Source organism: Lynx canadensis, chromosome E1 (genome assembly GCF_007474595.2).
Source record: "Lynx canadensis isolate LIC74 chromosome E1, mLynCan4.pri.v2, whole genome shotgun sequence".
Taxonomy (NCBI): Eukaryota; Metazoa; Chordata; class Mammalia; order Carnivora; family Felidae; genus Lynx; species Lynx canadensis.
The window spans coordinates 29,720,463-29,740,180 of NC_044316.2; the positions used below are offsets into that span (position 1 = coordinate 29,720,463).

Genomic DNA, 19,718 nt, shown 5'->3' on the forward strand with positions numbered 1-19,718 from the left:
GGTTGATGAATTATAAAATATATATATCGGGGGGCCAGGGAAATCCAAGAGCCATTTCAATGAGACTAATTGAGTAGGGGCACACTGGTCATCATGGCTTCTCTCTAGCCCTTCAGCATCTAGCTGCATTGGCTATGACAGCCATATCCTTCTCATGTTACTGATACCAGATGAATGTGTTCTAGGAATGAAGAACCCTATTTGAAAAGTTGTTCAGTCTGTGATCCAAGCATGTCTGGGCTATATGGTGGGTTAATAGAGAGTCCATTGAGGTGTCTGAATCTCCTGAGAAAGAACTTGACTGATACCAAGGAGACTCCTGGGAATGAGCTTTATCCTAAGAAAAGAACAGTTTCAGGTACAGTGGCTTGTTCTCACTCAAGCTGGTCAGTGATGAAAGGAAGGTGAGCTTTTTTTAAAAAAGGTCTTGGGGTGCCTGGGTGGCTCAGCTGGTTAAGCACCCAACTTTGGCTCAGGTCATGATCTCGTGGTCCGTGAGTTCGAGCCCTGCATCGGGCCCTGTGCTGACAGCTCAGAGCCTAGAGCCTGTTTTGGATTCTGTGTCTCCCTCTCTCTCTGACCCTCCCCTGTTCATGTTCTGTCTTTCTCTGTCTCGAAAATAAATAAACGTTTTTTCTTTTTTAAGTCTTTATTATTATTTTTTAATGTTTGTTTATTTTTGAGAGAGAGATACAGGGTGTGAGTGGGGGCGGGGCAGAGACAGACACAGGATCCGAAGCAGGCCCCAGGCTTCACACTGTCAGCACAGAGCCTGATGTGAGCTTGAACTCACGAACTGAGAGATCATGACCTGAGCTGAAGTTGGACACTTAACCGACTGAGCCACTCAGGTGCCCCAGGAAGGGGAGCTTTGAATTCGGTACAGTCATCATGGCCCAGCTCCAAGAACTTCCCCTTGGGTTGAAGAAGATTTTGAAGTCAAGAGTGTGTTGAAGTTGAAAACACTGCTAAAATCTCTGAGGCTGCTGAACACACAAGATAATAACCTGCCTCTGCAGTGGAGTATAGCACAGAAAGAGTAAGAGTTGCCTTTCAGAATTATAATAGCAACACAGTAATTATTACTATTTCAGGTGGTTGAATTGTTAGTATTGTGTGGGTCAAGAAATGAAGTTCCTGTAATTGCTGGTGGGGGTGGAGCCACAGAAATATTTTTTTGTTGTTATGATCCTATTTTTATGCCTTGGCTAGTATGGCCTGGCCAAACACAGCTTACATAGATTCCTGTTACGTGTATTTCTGGGGTTTATGTAACTGACAGTTTTGTAGGGAAATACCGATCACTGCTAAAGGCTCAGTGATCTCTTAAAGACTCCAATTCCATGTAGCTAAGAACCACAAATTCAGCTAATACCAGAAGACAATGAAAGGAAATCCCAGAAGACCGTGGTTAAAATTCAGTGTAATTTCTAGGAGAGGCTCTGTAGCCTACAAATAATTCTTGCAGGGCTTGGGGACCTGGTCTGATTGGGTTAATAATATGGAAGGATGAATAAATTCAGAATTAAAGTTAAGCTTCTAAGAGTTTTCTTTCTTCTTCTTATTTTTTTTAAAGTAAGCAAAAATGTATGCAAATTCCTGTGCTTTAACAGAAGATCAAGCCAAGAAACTCCTCAAAATATCTTTTGGTCTCTTTTTCCATCTCTATGCACTAACAGAGCAGCAAGCGTTTGTCAGGTGATCCAGTCAAACTCCTCTTATTTTGCAAGTGATAAAACTGAGGCTCAGAAAGGAGAAATGATTAATATCAAACCCAGAAGTCAAGTCTCACATCTTGTTTAGGGGGGTCACTCCTAGACTCTTCAGGAGAGACCCTTGCCCCTCGTCCAGAAAATTGCCAAAGGCACAGATTCCCTACATGAGCTGAGTGCATCTCAGACTGCCTCAGAAGCCTTCATATGCTTAGGGATCTGGAGGAGAAAGGAGCCCATCCTTTTCCTTTCCAGGTGGGCCTGGTACCTGAACTGGTCGAGTTTTTCTAAGATTTCCTTGCAGTATGAGTTGAAACCTGGCCTCTCACCTGTAGCTGGGCTGTTGCTGCGAGCATCTTCTGCCGAGCTTGCAGCACTGTGGATGAGGACATGGAGATGGGTACGCTTTGCCTCAACCACCTTATATCTTCCCACATACAAGACAGCTGCAAAAGAAGTCACGAGGTCATATCATCATCCAAGCCAGTACATGATTTAGGTTGTGGCATCAAAGCAAAAAGCAGGGAAAAGGAAACCTGACCCCTGATGTTTGTTCTGCAGTCCATTTTCAGATACATGCAAAACAACTTTTTGATCTCTGTCCAATTGGAAAAAGATCTGAATGTTAATGAAATAGTCAGATCCACAATTTAGTCTTTGCCAAATGATCCTATAACTCAGAATAGTGGAGACACAATCTGACAGAATGCAAGCTTCTTTGCTTTGAAAATGTAATGTAGATGCTACTTTGGCATTTTTTATGGCATAGGGCATATCAGGGCAGAAAGAAGACCTTTGAGATAATTTCCTCCCACCCCAATACTTTGATCACTGGAGACTCCCCAACAAAGTTTTCAGAGATTTATGCACAGAAACATTGGTGCAAAATGAAGTCAGAACTCAGTATACCTTTGTGAACCACAGAAAATCCTGTGTAATGGAACTGGTGTGAGAGTCATCAATTTCAACAATCGGTATTTGATCTTCATTGGTGACTAACATATTGTCTTTGTAATAAAATATAACAGCTATGTAGAGTCCTCTAAAAAGAAAAAGCAAAATAAAAAAATTGTCTTCAAGAGTCTCCTCTACCAAGCTTGAATCATGGAAACATATATTTTTGCATGTGATAAAAGATCATTTAATATAACTATGAGCACAGTCTTGCTAGGTATGACATGGTCACAGACTAGTACTCACAGAAGTTACTATCTTGCCCAAATTCTCAGGAGAAAGTGAATCTCCTACTTTTCATAACAAAAAGGAAGTTTCTACCGAGTTTATACTTAGAACCCAAACCAGCCGATTCCTGCGAAGTTAAGACTTCCTGGAAAACCTGCATAGGACCCACCGTTTTAAGGTCTTCACAAACTTATTTGAGGAATGGAATAGGTGTTTCAGGCTCCTTGAGACTGACTGCTTGCGGCCTGTGGTTTGTAATTTTGAAGTTTCTGAAACACCGAAAAAAAAAAAAATAGAGTATAAACTCCATTGGCAGAGTAATAACACTCCCAGTATCTTCTTCCCTCCGTCCTGCCTTCCTCTCCCCTGTCCCCTCAGTGTTGCTTATCCTCAGTTTCATGTGGATCCAACTCATTCATTCTTACAAAAAGCTTTTATATCTTGAGTTGCTAGTGGTTAACTCAATTAATAATCAGCTCCTCAAAAATGTTGGAGATGAGTAACATTTATAACTCGAGGGGGACCCCTTCGGCATTTTGCTTATATTTTCCTGATGAGCAATTGATTATAATGTGGGATAAAAAGAAATGGAGTCAAACCCTTTGCCTCCTCCCATTGCCTTTAATATCCACATGTTTTCTCAATGCTGGCAAAGCTCTTCTTGTTAGTTCACACATTTCATTACATTTTTTTTCACTGTACAATTAATACAAAAAGTTTGGAGAACAGATTAAAAAAAACAAAACTCTACCCATATCATGTTGCCATTTTAGTACAACCACTGCTAGCATTCTGGGGCAATCTTCCCCAGTGTATATATGTTGGCTCACACTACTAGTTGTAGGCATAGGTTATGATTATCATCAGTACTATTCAGAAGAAGAAACAGAGACTAAGAGGGTTAAAATAGGTTGCCCAAGATAAAAGAGCCAGTGCTGAGAAAAACTGAGATGTTAATTTACTGAACAAATATTTGTTAGTACCCTACAACATACAGGGCTCTGTGGCTACATTTGGTGAGCAAATTATCCATTGCTGCTTCTGGTCACCCCTTCTACTTAGAACCTGGAGATTTCACTGATAAAACTTGCAGACTTCTCCTAGTAGTCTTTACAAATAGTACTGCGTGGAGCTGAGTGAAAAGATCACTAATTTCAGTCCTCGTGTTCTGTGTAATGGAGGGAAGCTGAGGTTGTTGGGGTCATCACCAAACTTCTGACAGACATGTCACTGGGGTAAGAATATCATCTACATCACTGCTGTTAGGCATGGAAACCTGGGTGGATGGCCCACGGCTGAGGCCCAGTGTGGCTCTGCTTACGATCCTATAGGAACAGCTGGGAATAAGTGGACTGACAGACATTCATGCCAGCTTCAAGCTAGTGCTGGTAATGGTTATTCCTGGCAGAACAAAGCAAAACATTTTTTTTTTTTTCTGACTTAAACATGAATTTGGCTGGTCATAGCGTGCTTGAAAATGCTGCTGGGACTTCCGGTTATAGGCAGCATATTGAACATACTCATCACATGCTACTCTCTCCTAAAATCTCACTAAAACCAGAGTGAAGAGATTAAAAAATAAAAAGGAAACTCCATAAATCTATAGAGACAAAGAGATGGAAAAGGAAAGAAAAGCAAGTGAACTTGGTAGCTGGAAAGCAGATGGACAGATGGATTTAGCAGACTTGAGAAAGATGAGTCCTAAGCCAGCAGTGGAGGAGGCTGAGAAGTAACCTGATTCACCCCTTGGGCACCACATACTGCTGGAAGTTGGGGATAAGTGTGGAGCTAAAATCAGAGGGATTTGTTGAAGTCTGTTTAAAAAGCAGTTGGACTTCTAGATCTCCTCTAACTTGCATAGCTGGACAAATACCCCTTCCCCACTCTAGAAAAAAGCTCTAGTGGCTTATTCTCTGAAAAGCATAAAATTTGGTTTCTAGAGTGGGAGACATGGGGTACAGTTAAAAATGGGGGTGGGAGAATAGTACTGTATCCAAAACAAGTGATTAAATGAACATTTCCATACAGATGATTTTCCCATTGGGCTCTCAGAACCCTGGTGTTCAAACTTACACCCTCCGGAAAGGACACTGGAGGAAACTTTCTGGAGACTCTGACCAGACTAAGAGAATCCACTTAAAGCTTCCGACATTGCTTTCAATGGTTTCCTAAAGAAAAGCCCATGCCAGGCACCTGGGTGGCTCAGTCGGCTAAGCGTCTGACTTTGGCTCAGGTCACGATCTCGCGGTTTTTGAGTTCAAGCCCTGCATCAGGCTCTGTGCTGACAGCTTGGAGCCTGGAGCCTGCTTCGGATTCTGTGTCTCCCTCTCTCTCTCTGCCACTCCACCACTCACTCTCTCTCTCTCTCAAAAAAAAAAAAAAAAAAAACATTAAATAAAAAATTTTTTAAAAAAGGCCATGCCAGATCACTCTACAGTGAAGCCTATAAATAAAGAACTTTATCCATGTACTCAGAGCTTCCTAACAGCTACTAAGCTCTCTTCTCTTAAGTCTCAGTAAACATCCAAGGATCACCAGGCAGTTGTGAAAAGCATCTAACAGGAAAAACAGAGGCCCAAACCAAAGAAATAAAAGGGCAATTCAGAGGAGAGACTATGCTGAGAGAAGAAAATACAAAATGAAACAAAGCCTATTATTAGTAGCCTTAAAGATAAGCAGAGGCATTGCAGCCTTATAAAAAGGATAGAAGTTTCTAAGAGAAACATTCAGAGAATAAAAGAGAGCACTGGAAATTAAAAACATACTATCAAAAACTGAAAAACCCAATGGAAGGCTTAGAAAATGAGGTTGCAGAAATCTCTGAGAAAGAGCAAAAGGCCATGGGGATGTAAAAGTAAAAGAGAAAAAGAAATATTAACAGGATAACCTAGAAGGTTCAACACCAGACTAAGAGTTCTAGTAGGAGGGAGCAGAGAAAAAAGAAGGGGAGAAATAATTAAGAATAGGCCCCATAATTGAAGGGGGTAACTTTCCACATTGAAAGGGCCAGCCCAACAGACTACAATACATCCACACTAAGGTATTTTTTATATTTTTATATTATTTTTTTATATTATTAAATATATTAAGAGGATGAGGGGTAGCAATTGTAATGTGCAATTAAGAGCAGGGAGGGAACAAAAAGAGAAATCATCCTTCCTTAGGTAATGCCTCAACTAAAAAAAAAAATCAAGAATTAGAATATAAACATGTGACATGGAGACATGAAGAAAACATAAAAACAGATTTTAGAGTACTGAAGATAAAAAGAAATTTAAAACCTTCCAGAGAAGAAAAACAACAACATCGGTACCCTATAAAACCTCTGGAGTCAGAATGACATCAGACTTCTCAGCACTGAAAGCTAGAAAAGAACAAAGCAACACCTTCAAAACCTGAAAGAAAATTATTTCAACCAACAATTCTATCCTTGGGGCCCCTGGGTGGCTCAGTCGGTTGAGCGTCCAACTTCGGCTCAGGTCATTATCTCCTGGTTCATGGGTTTGAGCCCCCGGAATTGGGGTCTGTGCTGACAGCTCAGAGCCTGGAGCCTGCTTCGGATGCTGTGTCTCCCTCTCTCTGTCCCTCCCCCACTGGTGCTCTGTCTGTCTCTGTCTCTCAAAAATAAATAAACATTAAAAAAAAAATAAAAGAATTCTATCCTTAAGTGAGTGGTAAGTAGAACAAATGCATTTTTAGACACGGAGTGTATCTAAAATTTAGTTCCCAAGAATCCTCTCAGGAAATGACTAGAGTAAGGGCTCCACCAAAATGAAGGGCTAAGAAAAAGTTAAGACATGGGATACAGAAAGAAGCAATCCAGTATTGGAGGGTGGCCAGAAGACTCCTCAATATGGTGGTGAAAGGACCTCCCAGGGTGCCAGCTGTGCACTGGACACAGGCAGCCAGCAACCAGTCTAGATTGGAGCAGTTCAGAGGGCTCTAGGAGAGGTTTCTTTAAGAAGATGTAGTTGAAACAGTACTAATATATTTGATTGTATTGAGAGAAAATTGATACAACTGGAGAAAAGCTTGGGGATTAACTAGTTGTGACCACATAGAAAAACAAGCAAACATACAATGAAAGAGGACTCTTTTAATGACAGGGAAAACAAAAAGTTATCCAGGAAAGGGAAACAGTCATTGAGTTAAGTGATCATTATAATGTGAGCAATAAATACTGATCTTACTAAAATTACAATAGAAATATGTTAGGAGGATGAAGGGTAGGAGGATGAATGTGTAAGAGGGGGGAAGGAAAAAAATCATCTTCGTGAGCTAATGCCTCAAATTAAAAACACATCAAGAATCAGCAATATAAATGTTACTTAGAGATATGAAGAAAATATCAAAAGAACTGGCTAAAAGAATGGAGTCTTTGGGAAATAGAAAATGGAGAATGGGAGGAATTGCTTTTTTTTAAGTAATAAAGCTCTTAAGTGCTTTACTTACTTAAAGTCATTCAATCCTTAAACAGTGGCTGGCAAGTATGTATAATTCTTACTGCATTTTACAGGTGAGCAAAAATGAGGTCTAGAGAGGTTAGGTAACTTGCTCAAGGTCACACAGCTAGTAAATGTCTAGTCTGAATTTGAACCCCGCTAATCCATGATCTTAGCTGTTTATGCTAAGATAACTCTCACATTATAGTCATACATAATGTAAATTAAAATGAAGATTAGACTGAAAAAGGAAGAAGAAAACTGAGAAATGCTCCTACTATCTGGGAAAGGGGCCCATGCAAATGTTAAGTATTCCAGGTCTCCTCACTCTGGGACATGACAGAATTTCACTTTTTGGAACCCTTGTGGTTGGGTGTGGCCATGTGGCCAATTCTGGCCGATGAGTTTTGAGTGTAAGTGACATACATAAAGTCCTGTCCATATGAGACATTCAAGTGTTCCTTTTCCTTCTCCCAGGGTGCAGACAAATATTTCTAGAGAAAGGATGATGACAACACAGAAGGACAGCCCTCAGCTGACCAGTGGTAGACATACAGCTTGGGTGAGAAATAAATATTTGGGGGGGGGGTCATTTGGTTATTGCAGCATATTATAGCTCATCTTGACTGATTCAGGGTCTATACTGACACACTGAGTCACTGATAGAGTGGCTTCTACTCTGGCTTCTGGCTCTGTGTAGCTCAGGACTCTGGAACAGTGTTCAGTTTTCTGGACTCCGAATGCATTAGTTCTTTAGCTTTTAAGTGCTTGGAACATAGGGAGTTTATTTTATTCATACTGATATGTCTAGCACCTGACACATAGTAGGCAGTGTTTCAATTAATGTGTGCCACTTGAAAAATTGGATAACTGAAATTCACTCCCACAGGGTATTGCTATGATGAACACAACTGGCTTCTTTCTAACTCATTATGCCAGGGCATAAACTGTGTGAATAATAAAGGCTGCTCAACATCTCCACTGAATTTGCATCCCAGTCCTGAACATGCAGATTAACTGCAGCCACTTTAGCCAAAATACAGAAATCAATGTGGGTTTTGGTATCTCCCATGTGAGGCTTTGGTAGGAGAAGGGTTGTTTTATTATTAATTCCACATTTGGAATATGCTGTGTACTTACTGAGTACTCCAGGCTCATTACAGTGGAGTCAGTGATTACATGTTAGTTCTAGGATTTATCAATAAAGAGATAAAGAGAGACTCCATTCTTCATCTGGAAGAGCAACGGAAGGAAAACAAGCTAGAGTTTGCAGAGTGCCTGTACTATGTCAGGCGAGTTTAGTACATTATTTAACTTAATCCCCATAACAATCCTGAAAGATAAATACTGTCATCCTGATTTTTCTGATGGGGAAGCTATGGCTCAGAGAGATCCAATGCTTTTCTCAGGGATACAGAGCTCGTAAGTAGTAGAAATGGGATTTGAACTAATTATTTTTTCTAACTATAAATTTGACATGCACTCAACCACACAGATCTCAATGTGGTTGAGTATTTTATTGTTTATTTATTTATTTTGAGAGAGAGAGGAGAGAGAGAGAGAGCAAGCGAGCATGAGCAGGGGAGGGGCAGAGGGAGAGGGAGACAGAGAATCCCAAGGAGGCTCTGCATTGTCAGCATAGCCCAACATGGGGTTCGAACTCACAAACCATGAGATCATGACCTGAGGCGAAATCCAGAGTCAGATGCCTAACTGACTGAGCCACCCAAGGAGCCCTGTAGTTGAATATTTTAAATAACAGTTTTGTAGTTTTCTGTATGTAATACCTAATTATCCTTGGTTTATCCTTCTAGGCTTAGAGTAATGTTAAATTATCTTAAAATCATTCCTTTTTTGTGGGTGAGGTAATTTCCTTTATCTTAACATATTGTAGGTCAGCATTTTCCAAAGTCCATGTCTTGGAATACTAACTCTGTGAAAAAAGTTATACAATGACTTTGCAAATAAGTTTGGAAAATGCTTGGTTAACCAAATTCAAAATGTCTCTTTATTAGAGTCTTTACTATTGTAATATCGATTTTACATTTCCAGGAAAGGGATGTATAATGCAACATTTTCCAAACTTACTGACCAGAGACTTTTTCAGCTGAGCATCTTATACAACCACTGTTCTTTGGAATACTTTGGGTACTGTTTAAGTGTCTACAGTACATTTCAATATAAAAAATATTTTTTCCTTTTTGGGAAGTTCTGTTTATGCCTTACTTAAATTTTTCCTGACACTGTCTGCATATTTACATCCCTGTGGGGGAAAAGCATATACATGCTGAAAGTTAAATGGAAACTATTGAAATAATTGGGCTGTCTAGATAATTTATTTCTTGATTATTAGATAGTTACCCAACAGTAATGGGGAGAGCATCTAAATCCTCAGATAATATTAAAAAAAAAAAAACCAAAAAAAACAAAAAAAACTACCTCTCATTCTCGTGAGTAGTTTTAGCTTTCTTCCCCTGGTAAAGACTAAACACAAAGTGGCTTATGAATTACAAAGAATCATCTATCCAGTTGCTTTATTACCTTCGCCTGCCATTACAAGAACCAATGGGCAGGGGAATGATGGAGAGAGAGGAAGAAGAGAGAAAGGAACCTAAATGATGCCTGGCCTGGTTAAATGAGCTCTGAGAACTGAGTGTACTTTGGTCAGTGTGGAATCTTTAAGGCCATGGTCTGGGTAAAGTTTTCCTTCAGATCTGGGAACGAAACTCATTTGAGTTTCCTTCTCAAACATGCATATTTACATTTTCTAATGAACCACTCATTAAAAGAATATTATTTTCTTACAAACACTTGTCCTCATTGCTAGCTAAAGCCAACATTTCTGAAGAGCTCTGTTGTTACACAGTAATTGGGACTCACTTTTTGCTAATGCTAAGTATGACTTTTTATACCTAGTCCAAACTCAGTTGCATCTCTTAGTTTCAGCCATGGATTTCTTACCTAGCTGGCCCAGCAGTGCCCTGAATCTGGAGAGTGCAATGCAGTTGGGATCTGATGGGTGAAGGAGCATGGAAAACGAAAACTTTATGGAGGCTTTAATTCTCCAAATAAAACTAAGTGCCTGCTCCACGAATCATTACACAGATCAGAAACCTGACCCTGTCCCATTTGAATAGCCCAAATAGGAGAGAAGTTTTTAAAAGCTTCTGAGAGATTTTCTGGGTGTAGTTGGCCAGGTCTGGAGATGTGTGCTCAATTTTCTCCTAAGTAGTAGTACAGGGGACGATTAAAATTCAGGGTGAGATCAATCAACATCAGTGCCCAGTCCTAAAGGTAAAGGTGGGGGACACAAATGAGGTATGGCAAGAAGATTGCACTTAGAGACAGAAAACCTAGGTCAGAATCTTGATTCTGTCTTTTCCTGGCAGTGTGACCTTGGTCAAGTCACTTAGCTTTAGTGGTAACTGCCAGCATGAGGATGAAAAAGAGACCGTGGATGTGAAATTGCATTGTAAGCTTTATTACAAATATACACGAAGGTTTCTTGTTGCTGTTAAAAATTGGCTAAATTTCCTCAGGGATGCTCATGGAGTTTTCCTGGGGACTGAAAAGTTTGAGGGTGAATATCTCAAAGACCTGGGACACTGAGGAGTTTTGTGAAGGGACAACTCAAAGGGAAGGGAACTGGTGGCAGCTGCTGTTTTTCTTGTGCTTTTTTTCAAACTGTTTGCACAGAGAGAGGGTAAGACAGAAAGAAAGGAAGGGAATGAAGGAGAGGGAAGTCTCTTCTGAAGGGTTAAAGCAAGATAGTGCTGTAAAGTGATTCCAGATGTACAAATATTAATATCTCTCTCTCCCTGATGAATGAGAAGGTATGACCCAGTTAGGAAACTGCTAAAATTACCGGCGCCACCGAGACCTCAGTCGATGGCCCAGCGCAGATTTTTATCCTTACCCCGGCAACTATAATGCTGATGAAGGGCTCGGACCTGCTGCAGCAGACCTTCCAAAACTTCACTCTGTCCCTTGTGTCTGGGCTCTCTGTCGTCATAGTCTTTCCAGTCTATTGAACAAAAGAAACAAACAGAATGAAATTTTAAAGCAAGGAGGCCTCTCCCCGGAGGCGCTGCCTCAGGAGCTGGGCTCTGCTCACACTTCCCCTAGACTCTGGATGAGCACCTGGCACTCGCACAGCTGGCAGTCAGTGCCAAGGGTTTGCAGCTGCCATTGTTCAGGGCCCTGTGCAAAACAGTAATTGTGGTTGGGTTTTGTGTGTGTGTGTGTTGGGCAGTTTTAGGGCAAGAGAAAATGGTGACTGAAAGCCAAAAGAAAACAGGGAATCTGGGAGTCCGGTTTCTCCTCCCCAGCTCCTTACCCTCCTTTCAGCATCCCGGGTCCTAATCAGTTCCCCTGCCACCTCTCCACTCAGCACCCCAAATGGCACCTGGATCTCCACAGTAGGAAAGAAAGGGGTGGGAATGTGCAGACTAGACGAAATCCACAGTCCCAATGCTTTTATTGTAGGTTTCACACTTTTGGCCAAATTGACATTTCTTTCCAAGGAAAGAGCCCATGTCAGATGCCAAGAAATGGAAATCTACATTTCGCTCTAATGAATGTCTGCTTTGGTTAGCTGGCACAGCAGCCCCTGTACATACTCTGAGCCACCAACCACCCTGTCTGCTCAGTCTCTAAATATACAGTATTAGCTTACATGGCAAATTTAAATTGCAATACCCACTGAGATTTTTCTCCCCCTTCTATTTTCATTCCATTTGGCTATAATGATATCAAGAGTAATAACCCGTACGGGACTAATGTCAAGATTGTAATTCTGCTGTCTCCGACTCTGATTTTTTTTTTTTTCAGCAGGTCTGTCATTTCATAGTCCATCCCATCTTCTCACTATCCACTCAGTTTTACTTTCTGAACCTTTTAAAAGCAACAACTTAAAGCACTTCTTGGTTGAAATACTTTCTCTAAAAATGCTAGTCATTCTTTTCTAGTAAGGCCAGTTAGTTCATAAGTGTATCTGAGGCTTCAATTCTAATTGAATGCGTTTCAAATTCTCTCCCCCCAGGTTTATTTTAAAATATGGAGTCTGCCTTGTTCAGAAAGTTAAGCAGATGTCCTGATGGTCAAAGTTAGATAACCATTGGTCCATCCACGGCCTAGTAGTACAGCACAGTTGGAAAGAACACAGGTTCTGGAGTCAGAAAAACCTGCGTGTGACTCCTGGCTCTTTGGACTCCTGGTTCAGTATCTGTAGGGCACATTACTTATGCTGACAAGGCCTCTACTCTGTAATGTGAAAAATGAACATAGCACCTACCTTACAGGACTTTTTGTGAGGACTAAATGAGAGGTTTATTAGGTACCCAGTACAATGCCTGTTAATGGCATTATGTCAGTCATAACTAATCATAAACTTAGAAAGAAGGGAATTCTCTGAGGAAGAGTTAACTCCCTGAGTAGCGAGTATGGAAACATAATTTCTCACCCTATCACATGATTCTCTGTGAAGAAGGAGACCTCAGACATTTTTGAATCCTTCCTGCTTCCTACCCTTCCCCATGTGTCCTTCTCCATTTTACCTCTCAGAAGACGGAGGCCTGGAGAGAACCATTCCAATTCTATGTTACTCAGCTTATCTGGGGGCGTAGCCAGGCCCATAATGTAGTTACATGGCCCTCCATATAGTGCTCCTTTCCTTATGCTGTGGACACGTTTTCTTTTGTTTTGTTTTGTTTCTTTTGGGAAGGAGGGTCAGAGCTCGGTTGGAGTTTGTGTGGTGTGGCTTAGTTGTGGTCAACTCTGGAGACAGGGAATTGGCATAGGTGCCTTCTGTAGACTCTGTTCCTTGTGGGCAGAAACCGTGACTTAATTTCTCTTTGCCTCAGGTTTCTTCTCTGCAAAGTGAGTTTTTGAATATTTTTTAAAGGTTGTTTGAGGTTTAGAAAACCAACGTATGTAAAACACCATTATGGGCACATTAGGGACACTCGTTAGGTGTTGGTGAGGCATTGTGAACAGAAGGATGGTGTTCAGGTAGACTGGGCTGGGGAAGGTGCTTTTACTGGTAAATTTGGAAATGTTTGAGGAAGTGAACTCCCAGTGATCCTCCGCCTTATTTGCAGTATCCCTGGTAGTAGGGCACAGTGATAATAGATGCTGCTGTCATGGATTCCCAACGGCCATTCTGAGTTTGTTCCCGCCGTTGAAAAAATGCATCTGTAGTGCTCATAAGATGAGTAATGTTGTTTGCTTGAGTAAGACTCCTGGGTGGCTGAGTTATTATGTGGCCCTGCACTTAGCAATACGTTCTAATGTGTGTTAATACTGCCATCGATGCAGGGGGAGCTGACATGGAGCTGGCTCTTTCCGCCGAGCCCCATTACATCAGAGGCGAGCTCAAGCTCGAAGATTGCTAATGCTAAATTGCAGCCCAAGTGAGCACTGGACATGATGCCAAGGTTTTTGGAAAGAATGAGTTTTTCTCAGAGATGTTTGGAAGGTTCTGATGACTACATAAAATAGGAGACTTTAGGGATGAGGGAGAAAATTGAAAATATATTAAGAAATCAGGAACCTGACAGGAATAAACTTAGTGTGGGAGGAAAAGAGCAGATTGTGCCACATAATACAGTTCAGTGTTCTGGTAATGAGACACTTCAATTGCAACACAATGCAGAGCTTACATTCACTGGCGATATCAGGGCTTTCCTGATCGTAACTCAGACAAGCCTGTCTGGGTCCTTTTCTCTTATTATGTACCATACCATATAACATAAGTCTATAAAAACACATTAAGGCCTTTTGTAAAAATATAAAAAAAGTTTTATAGCTTACTGGAACATATTACCAAATTTCCAATTACTCTGTCATGTTAGAATACATTGTCCTCTAGTAAATATCTGAATACTGATATCTGTTGCATCACAATGTCATAGTCTGTTTATAAATAGAAGCAGAGTCTTATATTGTTCTTTTCCAAGTGATATGGCATGTCTGCAGCAACTATAACGGCATGTTTGGATTTTAGTTCTTTCCCAGATACCCTTACTAGTCAAATGGGGCCATTTTAGAGACCGTTGCCATTTGCTATGTTAATTAGCAATAAGTGACTCTTCCCAGTCCTGGACAACTGTCCTAGTCACTCTGGAGAAAGCCCTGAAGGGCTTTGAGGGAGAGTGAACAGAATTTGAAGTTTATAGAACTGGAACATCTGATGCTTATAAGTAAATGCATCCATATGCAGATCAGAATTTGTATTTGGAGTAGGTGTTCCCATGTCCCACCTTCAGGTCAATCAACACTATCATTTTTTTTTTTTTCATTTTCTGTTCCTTCTATCCCTTTGTCTACAATAATAAATATATTCTTTTTTTTTTTTTTTCCTAGAATGAGATTGGTTCCCTTAGTATCTTAATCTTGCAGCATTCCCAGTTTGTGTTTCTGATGTCTACAATAAGAAAGATGTCCAGATAAGACTGGAATAATTAAATCATTGAATGCCTATGGGACTCAGAGAGGGGCCTTAGAGAGCTCTGGTGTCAGTGGTCCAAGGCCCTGTATGACCTGGCGTCACTCCCGGAGTGACAGTCAGGAATGGTTGGCTGGCTGGCTCTTAGTCTGCTTGTCTGCCTGATGATGGGGCACTAGTTCCCACAGCATAGGAGATGTGGTATGGGTCCAATCAGTTCAGGCCTGAATCCTGGCTCAGCCACATATGAGTTGTGACCTCGGACAAGGCAGCATCCTCTCTGAATCCCAATTTCCTTATTAATAGAAGAGGAGGACAGCATGGTGGTTAAGAACAAGGGCCACTGGGTTTGGACCTGACTTCAGTGCTTGCTAATTTTGTGGTGTTGGGCTCTATGCCTGTACCTCTACGTTAGTAGGTCCCTCCCCGGTAAAATGAGACTACTAATAAAACCACCTCAATAGGTCTGTTATGAAGATTGAATGAGTAGATCCCTGTAAAGCTCTTAGATTAATGTCCAGCATATAATGAGTCTAATGACCGTTGGCTCTGATGTTCAGAGTGATGCAGAAGATGATGACAGTGCTTATCCACAAGACAGGAACAGTGGTGAAGGACTGAGGTGAGGGTTTAGTGAGACACTGACGAAAGCCCATAACATGCCACCTGATTCGTGCTTGGCCCTAGGTAAAGGGTTGTTCTAAAACACGAAAAGCACATAAATACATAAAAAAGAAAACTAAAGAGTCTATAATCTTATACCCCAAATACCCACTGCCAAATATTGATAGTTATGTGCAGACGTGCCTTCCTAGTAATAATCAAACTCATAGCTTAAATATGTGCTAGAAAATTTTGCATTATGTTTTTATATAAAACTTCCAAAGTAAGCGTTTCTTCCACACAATGAAGTTTTTTTTAAACACCATTTTTAGTGGCTGCCTTTTGTTTTATAATATGGATATGTAAATACCATACTTTATTTAACCATTGAATTGATATTGGATATTTGTTCTCCCTACCATACACAATATTTCACTATATCAATATATTGCTATAGTGCACATATTTGTTCATAATTGTCTGTCTGCATTTGTTTTCTTGGCTTCGATTCCTAGATATGTAATTATGGGGTAAAAAGAAACGAATGTTTTTATTATGACAAATTGTGTCTCACAAAGGATGTAGCAGTCTGCACTCTCACAAGAAGCATATGATACCATTTTGAACTATCACATTCATGGAGATTTTTTAAAAAATGAAAACACAGTTCAGAGCAATAGGCTCATTATACAGAAAAATCTATCATATGATATATTTAGAGATGCTTCTTCTGGTTAATAGAGAGTTACCAAATATACCAGACATAAGTTACTAATCTTTAAATAACTAGAAGTGGCTTTTGTTGGGGTTTTCAGCTCCCACTATAAATATTATATATTTATAGCAGAGGGTAGCAGAGTGCCTGTTACTAAGAAAGATTCTTTTTCTGACATTGTGTCAGAAGAATATCTCATTCTCTTATCAATTGGATGTGGGTGAGGGAGTGAGGAGGAGAGGAGAGCTAGAACAGGCTGGCCACTCCCTCTGCTGTCATTCCCCACATCCCCATGAAAGTCTTGGGAAAGGTCAGATTGGGCTCCTACAGATTTGGAGAGGTTAAGGAACTTTTGAAGGCCACGCGGCTAATAAAATGTATCATGGGTACTGAATTTGGTCTTGCCGGTTCCAAATTCCCTCTCCTCTCATTCCACCGAGTTGCCTCCCAAGGGAACATTTCTGCAGAGGAATCCTTCATTATGTGGCCCAGAGGCTACTCTGAGGAGGTTTTGTTAGTCCCCAGCAGTGGGGAGAGGGAAAGGCAGTGGTGTCCGGAGGATGGATGGAGGGGGAGTTGGAGCCTGTTGCCAGGCTTGAGAGAGTTCACAGCCACCACCTACTGGAAGGCGAGGCACATGCCGGAGTCGTGGTCTGAGCAGGTCCCCATCCCTTCATGTTATAAGCCGAGACTTGAACAAAATACTGTTGGCCCTGAAAAGTATCGAAATAGAGAGAATGATGCATTAGGAATTTTACTGAATCACTTTAGTCTAGAGTCCTGTGTCCAATGAACAACTTGATCCCTTGGGAAATCCACTAGCCATACGTTAGCTTTCTAGATTTTATTGACTATCACATTTATTTATGTGTAATGATAAACATTTTGGGGTGCTCTCAGTTTCTATGAGCTTCCCCCCCCAAATTATACACTAATTATTAAAAGTCAAGTTTTACCAAAAACAGCAATTCCTCACCTCTTTCTCTTTATTTTCCCCTCCCCAGAGGCAGTCACCATCATTTTTATTAGCTGATTGACTTGCTTTTAAAATTAAGAAGTTACAATGCATGTATTTTCATAATAGTACATCAGAGATGTGGTTCATTCATTTAGGGGCTGCATAGTAAGTACTTCACTGTGGGCAAATATTGTCATTTATGTAACCAGTCCCCTACCAATGAACATTAAGATTGTTTCTACATTTTATGCCATATTAAATAATGCTTTGCTTCTTTGATTTTACTTCAAGTTTAAAACCATTATTAAAACAATGGTTATATTCTTTAATGTCTTATGACACTAAAAATTTAGGAGTTGTTTTGTTTACTTGTAAACTTCAGATGTTTTGTATAGTTTTACATTTTTCCTTTGAGTTTTTTTTCTTTACCCAGTGAACCCAAAGAGGCATTTTTGAAGCCAGCATTTGATAAAACATCCCTTGCAAAAATTGTAAAATAATGTTTGAAGTAAAAAAACAAAAAAACACAACCCAAAAACCAAAAAACAAAACAAAAAAACCCCACATCTTCGTAGAGCCTTTGCTAGAAATTTTAATAATGTTGGCCTTACCATATTATAAGGTTAATTTTTTTAACATTAAAAATAGGTTTCTACGTACTTCAAGGTTATAGAGATTCCGCAGAAGTGTAAATCTACTTCTAGGCTTTTATGTGATTAGGATAGTGTCTGAATTGCTCTCATTGGACGACCAAGTGGAAAAACTTAATCCCTATAAAAATTAGTTCAAATATTAGAGAAACTCTCTGTGGAGAGTTTTCCATTTTTATCACAATATCACTGTTTCTTTTAAGCAAAGGAAATTCCCTAGGGTTCTCTTCTGGCCCTTTTCCATCATGTGAGCTATAGGGTTGGGAATCAGTCTTCTGCCGATAGCATCTCTGGGGGCCACCCACTCAGGGGTTTGTTTGTTCTGGTAATCCACAGTTTTGGCCCCTGGTGTAGACGTGTGATTAGGACTAAAAGTCAAGATTCTGTGGTGGTGACCCAACCACCAAGAATTCTGTTAGAATAGCTGGTTCAAACTTGAAGAGATGCAACCTAATGCAGCTTTTTCATGCTGGGTTTCAGGAGTACACTTTACACATAACTGGTTTAAAGGACTGATCTTTTTGAAAAACAACAAGACCAAGAAAATTCTCCCCCTACCTCTTGCATAGAAAGGTCCTAAGATAATTAAGGATTCTAATTGGAGTAAAAAAATAAAAACAAAAAACAAAACAAAACAAAAAAAACCCGACAGGTTTGATAAGTATACTTTAAAAACTTTACTAAAAAATATTCTGATGATTCAGTTTTGTTTGCATTTTAATTACTTGAGGAGATACAGGGTTTGTTTCAGTATGAACTGATGTGCCAGGTGTTTTTATTTTTTGCATTTCATATGCTCCTATGGTGTATAGTTGTATAAATAATTAACGTTTGAGTTTAGATTGATTAAACAAATAAGCTCAGCTTGTTCCAGTTTTTCATTCACAGTTTAAATTGGTTCAGGTTACTGCGAAATGTAGTGCCACCATATATAGTTTCTTTTCTGTGAAAGCAGATTTAGACACATTTTTTTTAATCAAGGGAAAAGGATTTCTCTCAGGAAATTGTATGACTCCAATAGATGACTGATCTCAACCAAGGCTATGGGGGTGAGGGTTAGAGGAGGCTGTTATTTTTACCATCAGACAGGGAGTCAAAATTGGATCTCTCCGAGCCTTTGATCCCCCCTAAAGATTAGACTGTGATCCAGAAAGCAGCAGCTTTCAAGGCTTGCATGAGGCCAGTCTTTTTCTGATCTCTGTAGAACATGGCAGCTTACAAAGTGGTTCATGCTGTCTGCTCAGTCCTTTGTGGAGTTCAGATTATGGATACCAGACATATCACACTTAACGAGTGGCAGTTGTTGCCAGAGGGCTGGGTGTTGGCTGTCGCTTCCAGAGTAGGCATTTGCTACCCGAATCCCAGCACAAACATCAGGAGCAGGGGAATGGGAAGCCTAATGGGAGGATTTGGCATTTACCGTTGTCAGTCCTGTGATTGTGCATCTCAGGGTCTGCAAGTTTTCCATGATGATCTCTCCAGCCAAAGGACGAAAGTCTTTAGACATGCTCCATTCCACTGGAAGGAGAGAAAGAAAAAGAGAACGAAATCCACTCACATATCAAGAAACATCACAGAAACTCTAGCAAAAGTCCCTCTCAAAAACGGTACATTTATATTCTTTTCCCTATATTTGCACATCTAACAATTTGCCTCAGGACAGCAATTCGGTTTCCAAGTCTCAATTATTTTTTAAAACAAGAGAGGAAGACAATTAACCATTCAGCAGTGATTAATACACCTTTAAGTGTGCATATGTGTATGTATCTGTGTATACATGTACATAGACACATGCATCCTCAGGCACATTATACATAACAGTTCAGTGTAGGTAGAAGGTAAGTTATTTATTGCATGTAAGAAGTGAAGGGTACACTAGGACATTGCCTTCTGTTCGCTGCCCATATCTGATCTGGGCTTCAGCAATCTCCTGAAAGTGCTATTTCAAGGTCCCAGGGACGTTCTCATCCCAAACAAAGAAGCCTCCTTTCATTTCCTGCTGGGTCATTTGA

The 19,718-nt window shown here is 40.3% G+C and overlaps 1 protein-coding gene across 1 annotated transcript in view; it reads right to left on the reverse strand.

Moving 5' to 3' along the window:
• ANKFN1 (ankyrin repeat and fibronectin type III domain containing 1) overlaps positions 1–19,718 on the reverse strand; it is a 241,738-nt gene that overhangs the window by 52,126 nt on the left and 169,894 nt on the right. Inside the window, exons 7-12 of the mRNA XM_032591208.1 lie at positions 19,127–19,224; positions 16,721–16,811; positions 11,253–11,360; positions 3,064–3,163; positions 2,622–2,754; positions 2,042–2,158 (exon numbers count right to left, since the gene is read on the reverse strand). Coding sequence (XP_032447099.1) covers positions 2,042–2,158; positions 2,622–2,754; positions 3,064–3,163; positions 11,253–11,360; positions 16,721–16,811; positions 19,127–19,224 — 647 coding nt within the window. The remainder of the gene's footprint in view (positions 1–2,041; positions 2,159–2,621; positions 2,755–3,063; positions 3,164–11,252; positions 11,361–16,720; positions 16,812–19,126; positions 19,225–19,718) is intronic.